The sequence below is a fragment of the Cricetulus griseus genome, unplaced genomic scaffold (assembly GCF_003668045.3).
Source record: "Cricetulus griseus strain 17A/GY unplaced genomic scaffold, alternate assembly CriGri-PICRH-1.0 unplaced_scaffold_274, whole genome shotgun sequence".
In the NCBI taxonomy this organism is placed as follows: domain Eukaryota; kingdom Metazoa; phylum Chordata; class Mammalia; order Rodentia; family Cricetidae; genus Cricetulus; species Cricetulus griseus.
The window spans coordinates 26355-43559 of record NW_023277002.1 but is presented as its reverse complement, the minus strand read 5'-3'; the positions used below and the strand labels follow the sequence as shown (position 1 = coordinate 43559).

At 46.7% G+C, this 17205-nt stretch overlaps 1 protein-coding gene across 1 annotated transcript; it reads left to right on the top strand.

Moving 5' to 3' along the window:
- Positions 1–14874: 14874 nt before the first annotated feature.
- Positions 14875–16392, top strand: LOC113838093 (elongin-A3 member D-like). Its single transcript, XM_027433871.1, has one exon. The coding sequence runs from the start codon at positions 14875–14877 to the stop codon at positions 16390–16392; it is 1518 nt and encodes a 505-aa protein (XP_027289672.1).
- Positions 16393–17205: the final 813 nt, after the last annotated feature.

The window sequence follows — 17205 nt, the reverse complement described above, 5'->3', positions numbered from 1 at the left end:
AGATGGGAAACTCACTGCCAACCTGCTCTGGAGGAAGGCCCGCTCTGGAGTCTGCACCAGGAGGACTCCCCAGAGACGCACATCAACACTGCTCAGCGGACTGGCAGCCAGAGTGAGAGCCAGACACACCTCAAGATGCAGGAGTCCCTCCAGCTGAGGCTACAAGCCCTGTGTGCCCGCATCCAGAACACACAAACCAAGAAGCCTCAAGGCCGCCAAACCAAGACGGTCGCCTTCCAAGCCCAGGTCACAAGGCCAGGGGAGCATGCAGACTCTGGACCCGGAACGGAAGCCTCCACAGAAAATGTGCAGAGCCTCCCAGAAGCCTCTGGTCCTGGCCTTCTGCAGAGGGCTCCCCGCCCGCGCTTGGGCGGCAGCAGCATTGGGAGCAACACGACCAGGGCTAAGAAACCTGCCCCGCTCATGGCCAAGGCCCTTAAGGATTACAAGAAATGGTGGGCTAGGAAGTGAACCCACCCTGACCCACCGACCCAGCAACTGAGGAACCGCGCTTTCTGCCCCTCTCAGTCCTTTGATTACTGGCAACTTTGACAATGACACACTGAATGCCTGCAAAGCAACAAACAACAAGCAAAGCAGGCCTTTCTTTGATCACCAAGAGAGCTGTAACACTTAGACCCTCCATTTTATGTACAAAGGAATTCCTACTCGTCTCTTTGGAAACTTTGACATATACACATACATTTGGGTGTAGGCAGATACTAAGAAAGAGATCTTAGGGATACATAGATGCATTGGTTTACGGAGAGCTGCTACCGGAGGTTACTTAGAGATGGTAGATCCGTAATTTTACTAATACCACAGCAGATCGAAATACAGAAAAATAGGTAAATAGATTTTTAAATACATTAAAGCACCGTTGACACGAAACTATTTGAACATCAATGATATTAACAGTAATATGTATGCCTGTAAGTATGTGAGTGTGTGTGTGTGTGTGTGTGTGTGTGTGTGTGTGTGTGTGTCTGTGAGAGATAGACTAAATAAAATGGAAATCATAGGAGGGGAGTATAAACGATCCAAGATCCCCGACTTTCTACTTCATTTTAGAAACTAAAGAGGAACTTTGGAAACCACATTTAAATCTCAAACCTTGAGAAGCAGTGGACTTAAGGGCAGAGTGTGCAAGCAAGCAAGAGCTGAAAAGAAAATAAGAGGTGTGGGTACTGGTAGACATATATTAATATGGATTTACAGGAAGCAAGTGAGAGTGATTAAGATCGATGGAATCACAGGAAGAAAGGGATTGTGGGTGTGGGTGTGTGTGTGCGTGAGTGTGTGTGTGTGTGTGTGTGTGTGTGTGTGTGTGTGATTGGATCTATAAGAAAGAATGATAAGCAGTGCTGCATTGGCACACACTTTAATCCCAGCCCTTGAGAGGAAAAGGCAAGGAGAGAACTGTGTGCTCCAGGCCACCCTGGTGTCCAGAACCATTTACAAGACAGGCTCTGAATCTTCATAGATATACCCTGTCTCTAACAAACAAATAAATTAATAAGATGAAATAAAGGTTAGAAAAAAGGTGCAAGTCCTCCGGGACATCCACCTGATTAGGGAAAGATTTCTGGCATTGTGGCACCCATCCTTGGATCCAAATGCATGAGAATCCTGGCGATTCAAGGTATCGATTTTCCAGAAATGGAAACCAGAAGACAAGAGCAGAGGTGTGCACATAGTCTTATGAAGACAGAATTTAGATCGTACCAATGAAATGAATGTGTGGGAGATGCACCAAAACCGGGGACGAAAAGGGCATGTGTGGGTGTGGTTGTGTTTGGGTGAGTGTGTGTTTTTTTTGTCAGTGTGTGCATGCACTCACTCACAGAGAGGGGGAGACACAGAGAGAGAGATAGCGAGAGAGAGAGACAGAGACAGAGACAGAGACAGAGACAGAGAATAAGAAGGAGGGATGAAGGAAGCAAGAGACAGGAGCGATCTAAAACAAATTGGATGTAACTGGAGGAAATTCTAGTAATTAAATTCTGAAGGTTCTAACAACAACAACAACAACAAAACCGAAATGCAAATTTTGGCAGGATTATTTGCCTAATCATGTGCACGAGGGAACGCCTAGGTATTACTGGTTTGTGGAACACCCAGGGACGATCTGCAGACCAGGTGATGGAGCAGGGTTTCTCTCACCTGCATGCCCACCCAAGACTAGCTCTCGATTTAGGGATGCTCATTTCAGAAGCCTTGTTTTCCCTGGATTAACTGCACAAAAAGTGATAGGTGAAGGGTTCCCATCCCTTTGTTCTTTTCGCTTTGTGAACAGGTACAATTTATGGCATGCACCCCTAGAATGGACTAGTCCATTTTTCAGCTTCCACTTCCCAGAGGAGAAAGACCGATTAAGAGGGGTCACAGGATTCAGGGCACACCTCTAAAGGAGGCAGTGGTCTGGCAGCCAATCCTGGTATTTGGCCGCAAGAAATCCATGAGGGGGGGAAAAAGGAGGGGGGTAGGCGTGGCCTAGAATCCTGTAGGACCGGAAGGGCGGGCCCAGGAAAAGCAACCCAGGAGATTGATTGGGCATGCAGAGGAGGCGGGGCACCACCACCACCTTTAAGGCAAGGTGAGCATGCAGAGCAGTGCTGAGGCACAGAGAGCCAACTGACAAGCAGGCCAGCTCTGAAGCTCTGTCCTCTGCTCCCAGAGAGCCAGCCACGTTGCCCAGGCAGTGGTATAGCCCAGATAATCCTGCTGCCTGTCGGTTGCCCCTCTTCGGTCCTCGTCTATGGAGATGGAGGCCGAATGCCGCCTTGAAGCCCTGCACAAGCTGCGCGAGCGCCTGTGCACAGAGACAGAGCCCAGGCAGCTTTACAATACCCTAAAGAATCTCTCTTCACTGCCCATGTTGGGCGACATCCTGGAAGAGATTGGCTTCAAGCAGACCATCAAGCTCATGAAGAAACAGCAGCTCCTGGTCCCCTTTGCCAAGGATTTAGCCGCCCGGTGGTCAGAGCAGTCCCAGTTTGGGTCCCAGCCCGATCCGGGGTCCCAGCAGGACTTTGACTTCCCTAGGAGCCCAAAGGCAGAGATTCGCAGCAACTCTCCTGAAGATAAGCCTCAGAAGCCTGCTTTCCGGGGACACAGAGAGAATGGGAGCCAGGTGTTGGAAGTCAGTAGTAGCAGCCCACAGCACAGCATGATTGAGAGCATGGACACAAGCTCCAAGCAAATCACAAATGGCAGCCCAAACGCGGAGCCAGCAGGGAAAAGGACACAAAGAGGGTCCTTCTGGGACAATCAGCTAGACCCAGAGAGCCAGGTGAGGGTAGGCAAGCCCCAAGGAACTGTGGGGCAGCCCTGGCCTCTTGAAGGGATGAAGACCCTCTCCAGCAAGCCAGAGGCTGGGCCAGCTAAGCAGAGCCTGTCTTTAGTGAGGGCAAAGAGCCCAGGACCCTGCATCCAGGAAGACCACCATCTGGGTTCTTTTGAGGCTTGTCTCGACTATGACTGCTCTCCATCTTCTTCTGTGCTGCCTCCCCGCAAGAGGAAGAGGAAAAGCACCTGGAAGGCTGAGGCGCAGAGCCCTGGAGCAAGGTGCCTCGAGACAAGTCTCCAAGCTGCGAGGATCTGAATCTCCTCCTGGTTGCCAGTCCCTTTCCAGAGACCACCTCGAATCTCCAAACCTGCTTTCCCCAGGATGGCCCTGAGGACTCTTCCTTGCAGGATGACCTAGAATCAGCTCCCTGGGCGTGCAGGAAATACTTCAAAACGCCGGTGGTTTCGGGTGGCAGACGTGCCAGACCTCTCCCACAGAATTCGAACCAAGGACGCCTTGCTAAGCAGCACTCTAGGTGGAAAACTCACTGCCAACCTGCTCTGGAGGAAGGCCCGCTCTGGAGTCTGCACCAGGAGGACTCCCCAGGGACGCACATCAACACTGCTCAGCGGACTGGCAGCCAGAGTGAGAGCCAGACACACCTCAAGATGCAGGAGTCCCTCCAGCTGAGGCTACAAGCCCTGTGTGCCCGCATCCAGAACACACAAACCAAGAAGCCTCAAGGCCGCCAAACCAAGACGGTCGCCTTCCAAGCCCAGGTCACAAGGCCAGGGGAGCATGCAGACTCTGGACCCGGAACGGAAGCCTCCACAGAAAATGTGCAGAGCCTCCCAGAAGCCTCTGGTCCTGGCCTTCTGCAGAGGGCTCCCCGCCCGCGCTTGGGAGGCAGCAGCATTGGGAGCAACACGACCAGGGCTAAGAAACCTGCCCCGCTCATGGCCAAGGCCCTTAAGGATTAACTGCCACGGACGGCCTCTCGTGGAGACCACCGACCGAGGGGAACAAGGGAGAAGGCTCAAGGAGAAATCAGGAATCGGCGAGGAAATGACAGACAGACACACTCAATGTAGTTGAATATGCTGCTGCAATTTTACTTCATCTCAAGCAATGCTTATATACTGTTACAATCAGGGAACTTGGCAAGGGGGATCAGGGAACTTGGCAAGGGGGCTACATCACCAGATCATACAACAGAAAGAAAAAGAACAGCAAAATTGTTTATAGATGATCTATTCTCAGCTTCAGATTGTGGTCATTGCCCAAGGACATGATCTAAGAGTTCTCCAAAATCTGTCTCATACCACCAACCACGTCTCTTACCCATTTCCTGATTTTCTGGCCCTAGATATCTTTAGACCTCAGAGTCTAAGTCTTCTGTAAAATAAGCCTCATAAAGTTCTTCTACATCATGAAGTCTATCAAACCCTTTCTATAAAGTCACTCAGTATTTTAATGTTGGCTTCATGCTCTCTAATACTTCTTTTCTCTCTTCTTTATCCCATCTACACCAGGGCTTTCTTGATCTAGCTAATCTTTTTAAGAAAGGCAAGTCTTTCTAAAGTTGTCTTTTTCCCTCATGATTCACCCATCTATTCCCTAAACTGGCCACTTCAGCAAAGGCTTTGATAAACGGTGGGACAGAGTTTAGCATGTCCTCAGATGTTCCTTTAACATCAGTGTAGTTTGCTGGCAAGACACAAGAAATACACAGAACAAAAGACAAGGAAGAAGAGGCTGCAGTGGCACCAATGACAGCTGCTTCGAGTTGACTCATCGGGCATCATGATCACCAGGGAACCGCCTGGGGCTCATCTCCGGGGAGCACTGACCCCAACCCAGCGGCCTTAACCCGCCTTAGTGGCATCTTCTGCTACACAGGCGTGACCGCCGTGGGCGTAGCAGTTCCCCGTTTTTTATTTTTAAATTGCAACTCAAAGACTTCTTGCTGTATTTCGGCCACAGAGCTGAAAAGACATTTCAAGAGACATGGAAATAAGAATACAACCAAAAGGACCAGCAGCAAAACTACGCCAATGAAAGCAAAATACTGCATCCAATCCAATGGATTGAGAGCTTTTATTCCTTGTTGTATTTCTGTGGCCAAATCCTGTAGTCCTCCAAGCTGCAAATGTGCCTGACTCATAGCAGAAATATCTCTCTGTAGGGTTCCTAAATCATGTGTAATATCTCTATCTAGCCAGACTCCTTGTAAATGAGCTTTCACCTTATCCCATGACTGAGACTGATTATAAGGTAGAGGTGTCACGCAGATTGATCTAAATCCACTATGACAACGCGTGGAGAGGGTGGTCTTTAAATTTGAGATATCCTGTCCAAGGGCAAGGACAACCTCTTCTAATACATTTATTTTTGCTTCTAGCTTAGTATCAATAGCTGCTTGCTCCATCAAAGCAGAAGTTATATTTTGATTTAATGTATTCACATAATGAGCTGTATGAATTTCCTGTACTAAAGACGTGGTAGCCACAGCAAAAGTAGTGAGTATCGAAATTAATGCTGTGATACCCAAGATAAATACAGTCACAAACCTCCGTGGTCGAACCAAGTCCTTCAAAGTATCTAGCACCTGTAGTGCTGAGTTATCATACCAAGGATCATCTTTTAGATCCACTGGCAGCATAACAAACGGAGGCCTGCGTACAATAAGCATGGTACCCAAATTCTTAGATTCTGCTGAAGTAATACAATTTGTCAATTTACAAGAATGACAAGTAAGTTGATATGAATTTCTAATCAAAGAAATATTAACAAAAGCAGATTAAGCTAACTACAGAGCATTAGGATAAGAAACACAAGCACGCAACCCAATGGCATCCGGCAGAGTATGATTAGGTCGTTTTTTCCAAAAACATGTTAGCGGCAGCAACAAGTCTAAACAAATCTGTATGTTTTTTGGTTGCATTTCCTTCAACTGCAAACCATGTAGGCTCCACAAGCCCAGGAGAGAACCATCGCCTAAGAGGCTCACCTTCTCCTACATACTCATAATCATGAAACTTTTCCTTATGGGATTTTAAGTAACTCTCATAAACATTATTCTGTCCATTAGAATTAGAATAATCCCATATTTGCAGCTCAGAATTCTTAGGTTGATACCATGTGGCTGCATTAGGAAACCCACAGGTTAACCAAGCAGGAAATTTAGTCAAAGAGGAGTCCCAGAATTGATCCTTATCATGATATTTTAGGATACAAGGATCTATTGGTATCTCAGAAACTTTAATAAAATTCTCTTTATACAAGGGATCTCCAAGAGTCTGGAATTGTGTTTCCCAGACCCAGCGCTTACCAGCACTCTCCTTGTCAGGACCATCAGTTAAGAAAGTACGATACCCTGTGCTCAGGCAGCCTTCCGGCACTTTCCCTTGCAGTGTGATACAAATTGGCAGCAAGTCTGCTCTGCCCTCAAAGGTTATTAAAGAGGACGAGCTGGCTCTCGCGTCAGAGTCCCGAGCACCACCCATCCTGACAGTATCATTGGTTAGAACTCTAATGGGCTCCTGATCCAGCCAACCCACAGGCTGTAAGATCGGAGGATTGGGGATGTAAGCCCAATAGGCCACACCCTCTAAGCTGGGGGGAGTAGAAATTAAAGCCAAAATGGCAAGAAAGTTCATGCTAGCTGTTAGGGGTTTTCCTTGCTGTTTCAGCAAGGTTTTTGCTTCTTTCATCAGGTGCTTGATCTTCATCCAAGTGATTCTTCTTGTCTGCGAAGACGGTAGTTTCATTTTCTTTTTTTGAGTCACCAGCTGCTTCTGCTGCTTTTGCCACTTCCTCTTTCTGCGCCGCTTGTCCCTCTGCGGGCCGGACGAGCCTATCTGGAATCCAGATGGGGGAGTCGCATCCTGTGGAAATACACAAGCATACCCTCGTCCCGATGTTATTAGGATGTCCGGTCCTTTCCAAAGACCAGAAAGAAGATCTTTCCACATAAATTTTGGAAGGGCGGAATTAAATTCATGTGCCCAATGTACCATAGCAGGTGTGACATTCTTCTCATTTGTGTTTAAATGATTTAAAACAAATAAGGTGTGAGACAAAATATGATGAGGAGTAAAATATTTATTGGCCTTTTGTAAGCGTTCAATTTGCGTTTTCAAGACCTGATGAGTTCTCTCTATAATAGCCTGCCCTTGTGGATTATAAGGGATTCCTGTAGTGTGGACTATATGCCACTGAGCACAAAATGATTCAAAAGACTTGGAGGTATATGCCGGACCATTGTCTGTCTTAATTTGAGACGGCATACCCATCACTTGAAAACAATGAGTTAGATGTTGTATCACATCCTTTACAGCTTCTCCTGTCCGAGCAGTGGCTGTTACTAGATGAGAAAAGGTATCTACAGTTACATGAACATAACACAGTCGCCCAAATGAGGGGACATGCGTCACATCCATTTGCCATAACACATTTGGTTTTAAGCCTCTAGGGTTGACCCCCATTTTTAAAGTGCAGTGAGCAGGTGGGCATTGGGCACACTGCTTTACTATCTGTCTTGCTTGCTCCCTGGTTATTTGGAACATTCTTTTTAGGGCTAATGCATTTTGATGATGAACAGCATGACTTTCTTGGGCTTCTTGCACATTAAATGCTCCTTCTTGAGTATAAAAATCTGCCATGGCATTACCATGTGCCAAAGGCCCAGGCAGATTACTATGCCCTCTTATGTGCCCTACATAGAACTTCTGAGTTCTTTGCCAAATGCATTGCTGCAATTCTTGTAAAAGAGGTAAAATAGGGGATTTTCCTGATAAAAGAGCAGTCTCCAAAGCTGGAAACAAAGTTACTACATACTTTGAATCTGAATATAGATTAAAAGGTTGAGGAAAATTTTTAAAGGCCAAAATCACTGCTCTAATTTCTGCTTGCTGAGCAGAAGTCTTACTTCCTGAATCTACATAAATTCTGCCCTCATGTGTGAAAACCGCAGCCCTTCCTGAGGAAGAACTGTCTGTGAAAACACACAAAGCCTGATCAAGGGGGCTTTGAGAAGTCCAAATGGGGAAAATAAATTCCACATGCCTTGTAAATTCTATTATTGGATGTCTGGGGTAATGATACAATATTTGACCTGTAAAGCCTTGCAATGCTAGGACCCAATCCTCATTATTTTGCAATAAATTATCAATTTGTGCTTTATTATAGGGGGTAATAAGTATTTTGAACTCTTGCCCGGTGTAAAAAACGGGGAACTGAATTTTTCTCTTACATTTTTTAAAGCCTGATCAACAAATTTCTGACATAATGTAGGACTATTTTTCATACCCTGTGGGAGAGTCACCCACTGATAACGTCTAAAAGGCTGTTTAAAATTTACTGAGGGTACACTGAAGGCAAAATGTTCACTATCCTCAGGATGTAAGTGGATAGTAAAGAAGCAGTCTTGCAAATCTATTACTATTATTTCCCATCCTTGGGGGACTGCCACTGGGGATGGCAACCCTGGTTGAAGAGCTCCCATGTCTTTCATTACTGCATTTACTGCCCTTAAGTCTTGCAATAACCTCCATTTTCCAGATTTTTTCTTAATCACAAATACTGGGGTATTCCATGGACTATTAGACTCTACTATATGTCCCTTTTCCAATTGTTCTTGTACTAGTTGTTCCAGAGCCTGTATCTTTTCTTCTGTTAGGGGCCACTGACTCACCCATATAGGCTCCTGAGTAAGCCACTCAATTTTGTCAGCATATAGCCCTTCAGCAGTGGCCCCTATGAAAAATTTTGATGGCTCAGCTGATCTGAGGTCACCAATTTTACATTCATAGAGTATAAGATGTCTCTTCCCCACAATGTAAATGGGAGAGAGGGAAGTACATAAGGTTGTATGAGTCCCTCTTTTCCATCACAATTCCATTTCAAATGTGCAGAACTTTGCATCACTCCTGAGGCTGATCCCAATCCCATCAAGGAGGATCCTGTTTTATGTACTGGCCAACTTGTAGGCCAGTCAGAGGCAGAAATGCATGTCCTGTCTGCCCCTGTGTCGAGTAAGCCCTTAAATCCTTTTCCATTTAATTTTATAATTTTAAAAGGACGGTTTCCTAGGTCCTGGACCCAGAGAACTCCATCAGTGGATCCAAATTGGCCCTGACCTCTCTTTGTTTTTATGACTTGATTAGGTAATTTTATATAGGGCAACAGTAATAACTGTGCTATTCTTTGTCCTTTATGTATTTGCATAGTCTCTGATAAAGGCCTAACCATTATTTTTATATCACTCTCAGTATCTGCATCTAATACACCAGGAAGTACTTCAAAATTCCTCTGATAATTAGAACTCCTTCCTATAATTAATCCCACTGTTTGTGGCAACAGTGTCCCTTTAACCTTTGTTGGAACCAAGGATATTCCATCCCATTTTGACAGAATCATATCCTTTGCACTAGCCAGGTCTAGACCTGCACTTCCTGGCGTTGCTCTAGGCAATTCATGAATAGTAAATTCTGGAGCTTCAGGATTTAACCTTAGCCCAGGTGAGGTTTTCTCCTCTCCCTTGGGTGCGGGGTTAGGAGAACACCCCTGACCTAGTTTTTTGACTCCTCAGGTTCCTCTTTATCATCTCTATTTAGAGAAGAACCATTCTTATGAAACTTTGATTTGCACTCATTCTTCCAGTGCTTCCCCTTTTTACACCGGGGACACAGACCGGGAGTTCCCCGAGGCACTGAGCCTCGCGGCTTCCTGCAGTCTTTCTGCAGGTGCCCTGATTGACCACAGTTATAACAGGTCGGGGAGGATGAATCACGTCCTCCTCCGCCGCCTCCATAAGTCTTCTTTACATAGGCGCTGAATTTCTGACCTTTCATGGCTGCAGCGTAGGCCATACCCTGAACTACCGCTGGTGAGGCATCCATACATGCTTTTATGTAGTCCTGAATAGATCCTGTCTTCCTAATGGGGCGTATTAAATCTTGACATAGAGCATTGGCATTTTCCCAGGCAAGCTGCTTGAGAAGAATGTCTGTCCCTTCAGATGGGGGGAGCATCCTTCCTACAGCCTCCTCCAAACGGGAAATGAATTCCTGATAGGCTTCTTCTGTGCCCTGTCTAATACTAGCCAATGCTCCTCCCTTGGTTCCTGGAGGAGGCAGCTTTCGCCAAGCTTGGACAGCATTCTGAGTTATTGCTTCCAGCACTTCTCTAGGAATGCTGGTTTGTGCTTGTAGCGTGGCATACCTCTCAGTCCCCATAAGCATAGACATTGTGGGTTTAGCCCCTCTCTTTTTGAGGGACTGCACTATGGTGTCCTTACACCGGTCCTCATAGTCAGTTCTCCAAAGGTTATAGTCCCCAGGAGACAGGGTTGCTTTGGCTGTCTGCATCCAATCATATGGAGTCAGCCAAAGGCTAGCCACCATATCCAAAACCTGCAGAGTGTAGGGGGCTGAAGCTCCCACAGTCTTAACTGCACTCTGTAATTCCTTTAGTGTCTTTAGTGGCAAAGGCTCCCATATAGGGCCTTCATCCTCTCCTAAGGATTCTGTGACTGGAAAGGTAGAAAAGGTAGTATCTCCCAAGCGTCGAGCCTCGGCCATTGCTCCTCTAAAACCCATCGGAGGAAGAGGAGGCCGATTCTTTCGCTGTGGGGGATTCTTACTAGCCCTTAGGGGCCTACGATTGTCTGAATGATCTCGGAAATCATCCTCAAAATCTTGTTCTACCATCTGATCATCCAGTCCCCAATCATCATCATCCTTTAATCCAAGACCTTCAAAGTCTGGTTTAGCATAGGTAATAGTCACAGGAGGAGCTGAAGGGGCAGAGGATTTAAGTGGAACCTTTTCCTCTGGCGCCCCTTCCTCCGGGCCCATTTCATCATAAATAGGCGATCCTTCATCTGATGCTGTTTCCCTCATAAGCCCCTCAAAGGGGGTGGTTTCAGATAAAATTTCTCGAACCTGATACCACAATTGAAATGCTTGAGGGGGAAGGGTTTTTTCACCATTCTTCTGAACATGCCGACGCATTTCTTTACCTACTTTTATCCACTCTTCTAGTGACATAGTTCCTTCCTCCATGAACCAAGGGCTAACTTCTTTTATGAATAACATAAATTGCCCCAATGCCTTAGATGAGACCATAAACCCTGATTTATGTAACATTCTCTGTAACATAGTTACCAGCATCCTCTCATTCTTAGTCATAGATTGCCCCATGTTTTCCTGTGATTACTTACACTTAACCAGTGATCCTTTACTGGCGGGACTGCAGTTCCCTGGTAAGAGCCGTACCTGATTTCTGAGGAGAAAGAAAAGAAAGATTACCTGTCCTTCAAGTCCCTGTTCTGGGCGCCACCTGCCACGGACCGCCTCTCGTGGAGACCACCGACCGAGGGGAACAAGGGAGAAGGCTCAAGGAGAAATCAGGAATCGGCGAGGAAATGACAGACAGACACACTCAATGTAGTTGAATATGCTGCTGCAATTTTACTTCATCTCAAGCAATGCTTATATACTGTTACAATCAGGGAACTTGGCAAGGGGGATCAGGGAACTTGGCAAGGGGGCTACATCACCAGATCATACAACAGAAAGAAAAAGAACAGCAAAATTGTTTATAGATGATCTATTCTCAGCTTCAGATTGTGGTCATTGCCCAAAGACATGATCTAAGAGTTCTCCAAAATCTGTCTCATACCACCAACCACGTCTCTTACCCATTTCCTGATTTTCTGGCCCTAGATATCTTTAGACCTCAGAGTCTAAGTCTTCTGTAAAATAAGCCTCATAAAGTTCTTCTACATCATGAAGTCTATCAAATCCTTTCTATAAAGTCACTCAGTATTTTAATGTTGGCTTCATGCTTTCTAATACTTCTTTTCTCTCTTTTTTATCCCATCTACACCAGGGCTTTCTAGATCTAGCTATTCTTTTTAAGAAAGGCAAGTCTTTCTAAAGTTGTCTTTTTCCCTCATGATTCACCCATCTTATTCCCTAAACTGGCCACTTCAGCAAAGGCTTTGATAAACGGTGGGACAGAGTTTAGCATGTCCTCAGATGTTCCTTTAACATCAGTGTAGTTTGCTGGCAAGACACAAGAAATACACAGAACAAAAGACAAGGAAGAAGAGGCTGCAGTGGCACCAATGACAGCTGCTTCGAGTTGACTCATCGGGCATCATGATCACCAGGGAACCGCCTGGGGCTCATCTCCGGGGAGCACAGACCCCAACCCAGCGGCCTTAACCCGCCTTAGTGGCATCTTCTGCTACACAGGCGTGACCGCCGTGGGCGTAGCAGATTACAAGAAATGGTGGGCTAGGAAGTGAACCCACCCTGACCCACCGACCCAGCAACTGAGGAACCGCGCTTTCTGCCCCTCTCAGTCCTTTGATTACTGGCAACTTTGACAATGACACATGAATGCCTGCAAAGCAACAAACAACAAGCAAAGCAGGCCTTTCTTTGATCACCAAGAGAGCTGTAACACTTAGACCCTCCATTTTATGTACAAAGGAATTCCTACTCGTCTCTTTGGAAACTTTGACATATACACATACATTTGGGTGTAGGCAGATACTAAGAAAGAGATCTTAGGGATACATAGATGCATTGGTTTACGGAGAGCTGCTACCGGAGGTTACTTAGAGATGGTAGATCCGTAATTTTACTAATACCACAGCAGATCGAAATACAGAAAAATAGGTAAATAGATTTTTAAATACATTAAAGCACCGTTGACACGAAACTATTTGAACATCAAGGATATTAACAGTAATATGTATGCCTGTAAGTGTGTGTGTGTGTGTGTGTGTGTGTGTGTGTGTGTGTGTGTGTCTGTGAGAGAGAGACTAAATAAAATGGAAATCATAGGAGGGGAGTATAAAGGATCCAAGATATCCCAGACTTTCTATTTCATTTTAGAAAGTAAAGAGGAACTTTGGAAACCACATTTAAATCTCAAACCTTGAGAAGCAGTGCATTTAAGGGCAGAGTGTGCAAGCAAGCAAGAGCTGAAAAGAAAATAAGAGGTGTGGGTACTGGTAGACATATATTAATATGGATTTACAGGAAGCAAGTGAGAGTGATTAAGATCTATGGAATCACAGGAAGAAAGGGATTGTGTGTGTGTGTGTGTGTGTGTGTGTGTGTGTGTGTGTGTGTGTGTGTGTGATTGACCTATAAGAAAGAATGATAAGCAGTGCTGCATTGGCACACACTTTAATCCCAGCCCTTGAGAGGAAAAGGCAAGGAGAGAACTGTGTGCTCCAGGCCACCCTGGTCTCCAGAACCATTTACAAGACAGGCTCTGAATCTTCATAGATATACCCTGTCTCTAACAAACAAATAAATTAATAAGATGAAATAAAGGTTAGAAAAAAGGTGCAAGTCCTCCGGGACATCCACCTAATTAGGGAAAGATTTCTGGCATTGTGGCACCCATCCTTGGATCCAAATGCATGAGAATCCTGGCGATTCAAGGTATCGATTTTCCAGAAATGGAAACCAGAAGACAAGAGCAGAGGTGTGCACATAGTCTTATGAAGACAGAATTTAGATTGTACCAATGAAATGAATGTGTGGGAGATGCACCAAAACCGGGGACGAAAAGGGCATGTGTGGGTGTGGTTGTGTTTGGGTGAGTGTGTGTTCTTTTTGTCAGTGTGTGCATGCACTCACTCACAGAGAGGGGGAGACACAGAGAGAGAGATAGCGAGAGAGAGAGACAGAGACAGAGACAGAGCCAGAGCGAGAGAATAAGAAGGAGGGATGAAGAAAGCAAGAGACAGGAGCGATCAAAAACAAATTGGATGTAACTGTAGGAAATTCTACTAATTAAATTCTTAAGGTTCTAACAACAACAACAACAACAAAACCGAAATGCAAATTTTGGCAGGATTATTTGCCTAATCTTGTGCACGAGGGAACGCCTAGGTATTACTGGTTTGTGGAACACCCAGGGACGATCTGCAGACAAGGTGATGGAGCAGGGTTTCTTTCACCTGCATGCCCACCCAAGACTAGCTCTCGATTTAGGGATGCTCATTTCAGAAGCCTTGTTTTCCCTGGATTAACTGCACAAAAAGTGATAGGTGAAGGGTTCCCATCCCTTTGTTCTTTTCGCTTTGTGAACAGGTACAATTTATGGCATGCACCCCTAGAATGGAGTAGTCCATTTTTCAGCTTCCACTTCCCAGAGGAGAAAGACCGATTAAGAGGGGTCACAGGATTCAGGGCACACCTCTAAGGGAGGCAGTGGTCTGGCAGCCAATCCTGGTATTTGGCCGCAAGAAATCCATGAGGGGGGGAGAAATGAGGGGGATAGGCGTGGCCTAGAATCCTGTAGGACCGGAAGGGCGGGCCCAGGAAAAGCAACCCAGGAGATTGATTGGGCATGCAGAGGAGGCGGGGCACCACCACCACCTTTAAGGCAAGGTGAGCATGCAGAGCAGTGCTGAGGCACAGAGAGCCAACTGACAAGCAGGCCAGCTCTGAAGCTCTGTCCTCTGCTCCCAGAGAGCCAGCCACGTTGCCCAGGCAGTGGTATAGCCCAGATAATCCTGCTGCCTTTCGGTTGCCCCTCTTCGGTCCTCGTCTATGGAGATGGAGGCCGAATGCCGCCTTGAAGCCCTGCACAAGCTGCGCGAGCGCCTGTGCACAGAGACAGAGCCCAGGCAGCTTTACAAAACCCTAAAGAAACTCTCTTCCCTGCCCATGTTGGGCGACATCCTGGAAGAGATTGGCTTCAAGCAGACCATCAAGCTCATGAAGAAACAGCAGCTCCTGGTCCCCTTTGCCAAGGATTTAGCCGCCCGGTGGTCAGAGCAGTCCCAGTTTGGGTCCCAGCAGGACTTTGACTTCCCTAGGAGCCCAAAGGCAGAGATTCGCAGCAACTCTCCTGAAGATAAGCCTCAGAAGCCTGCTTTCCGGGGACACAGAGAGAATGGGAGCCAGGTGTTGGAAGTCAGTAGTAGCAGCCCACAGCACAGCATGATTGAGAGCATGGACACAAGCTCCAAGCAAATCACAAATGGCAGCCCAAACGCGGAGCCAGCAGGGAAAAGGACACAAAGAGGGTCCTTCTGGGACAATCAGCTAGACACAGAGAGCCAGGTGAGGGTAGGCAAGCCCCAAGGAACTGTGGGGCAGCCCTGGCCTCTTGAAGGGATGAAGACCCTCTCCAGCAAGCCAGAGGCTGGGCCAGCTAAGCAGAGCCTGTCTTTAGTGAGGGCAAAGAGCCCAGGACCCTGCATCCAGGAAGACCACCATCTGGGTTCTTTTGAGGCTTGTCTCGACTATGACTGCTCTCCATCTTCTTCTGTGCTGCCTCCCCGCAAGAGGAAGAGGAAAAGCACCTGGAAGGCTGAGGCGCAGAGCCCTGGAGCAAAGGTGCCTCGAGACAAGTCTCCAAGCTGCGAGGATCTGAATCTCCTCCTGGTTGCCAGTCCCTTTCCAGAGACCACCTCGAATCTCCAAACCTGCTTTCCCCAGGATGGCCCTGAGGACTCTTCCTTGCAGGATGACCTAGAATCAGCTCCCTGGGCGTGCAGGAAATACTTCAAAACGCCGGTGGTTTCAGGTGGCAGACGTGCCAGACCTCTCCCACAGAATTCGAACCAAGGACGCCTTGCTAAGCAGCACTCTAGGTGGGAAACTCACTGCCAACCTGCTCTGGAGGAAGGCCCGCTCTGGAGTCTGCACCAGGAGGACTCCCCAGGGACGCACATCAACACTGCTCAGCGGACTGGCAGCCAGAGTGAGAGCCAGACACACCTCAAGATGCAGGAGTCCCTCCAGTTGAGGCTACAAGGCCTGTGTGCCCGCATCAAGAACACACAAACCAAGAAGCCTCAAGGCCGCCAAACCAAGACGGTCGCCTTCCAAGCCCAGGTCACAAGGCCAGGGGAGCATGCAGACTCTGGACCCGGAACGGAAGCCTCCACAGAAAATGTGCAGAGCCTCCCAGAAGCCTCTGGTCCTGGCCTTCTGCAGAGGGCTCCCCGCCTGCGATTGGGTGGCAGCAGCATTGGGAGCAACACGACCAGGGCTAAGAAACCTGCCCCGCTCATGGCCAAGGCCCTTAAGGGTTACAAGAAATGGTGGGCTAGGAAGTGAACCCACCCTGACCCACCGACCCAGCAACTGAGGAACCGTGCTTTCTGCCCCTCTCAGTCCTTTGATTACTGGCAACTTTGACAATGACACACTGAATGCCTGCAAAGCAACAAACAACAAGCAAAGCAGGCCTTTCTTTGATCACCAAGAGAGCTGTAACACTTAGACCCTCCATTTTATGTACAAAGGAATTCCTACTCGTCTCTTTGGAAACTTTGACATATACACATACATTTGGGTGTAGGCAGATACTAAGAAAGAGATCTTAGGGATACATAGATGCATTGGATTACGGAGAGCTGCTACCGGAAGTTACTTAGAGATGGTAGATCCTTAAATTTACTAATACCACAGCAGATCGAAATACAGAAAAATAGGTAAATAGATTTTTAAATACATTAAAGCACCGTTGACACGAAACTATCTGAACATCAAGGATATTAACAGTAATATGTATGCCTGTAATGTGTGTGTGTGTGTGTGTGTGTCTGTGAGAGAGAGACTAAATAAAATGGAAATCATAGGAGGGGAGTATAAACGATCCAAGATCCCCGACTTTCTACTTCATTTTAGAAACTAAAGAGGAACTTTGGAAACCACATTTAAATCTCAAACCTTGAGAAGCAGTGGATTTAAGGGCAGAGTGTGCAAGCAAGCAAGAGCTGAAAAGAAAATAAGAGGTGTGGGTACTGGTAGACATATATTAATATGGATTTACAGGAAACAAGTGAGAGTGAGTAAGATCTATGGAATCACAGGAAGAAAGGGATTGTGGTGTGTGTGTGTGTGTGTGCGTGTGTGTGTGTGTGTGTG

What these genes read in the sequence shown, in the direction of transcription:
- LOC113838093 (XM_027433871.1), top strand. Translation starts at nt 14,875, where the DNA reads ATGGAGATGGAGGCCGAATGCCGCCTTGAAGCCCTGCACAAGCTGCGC.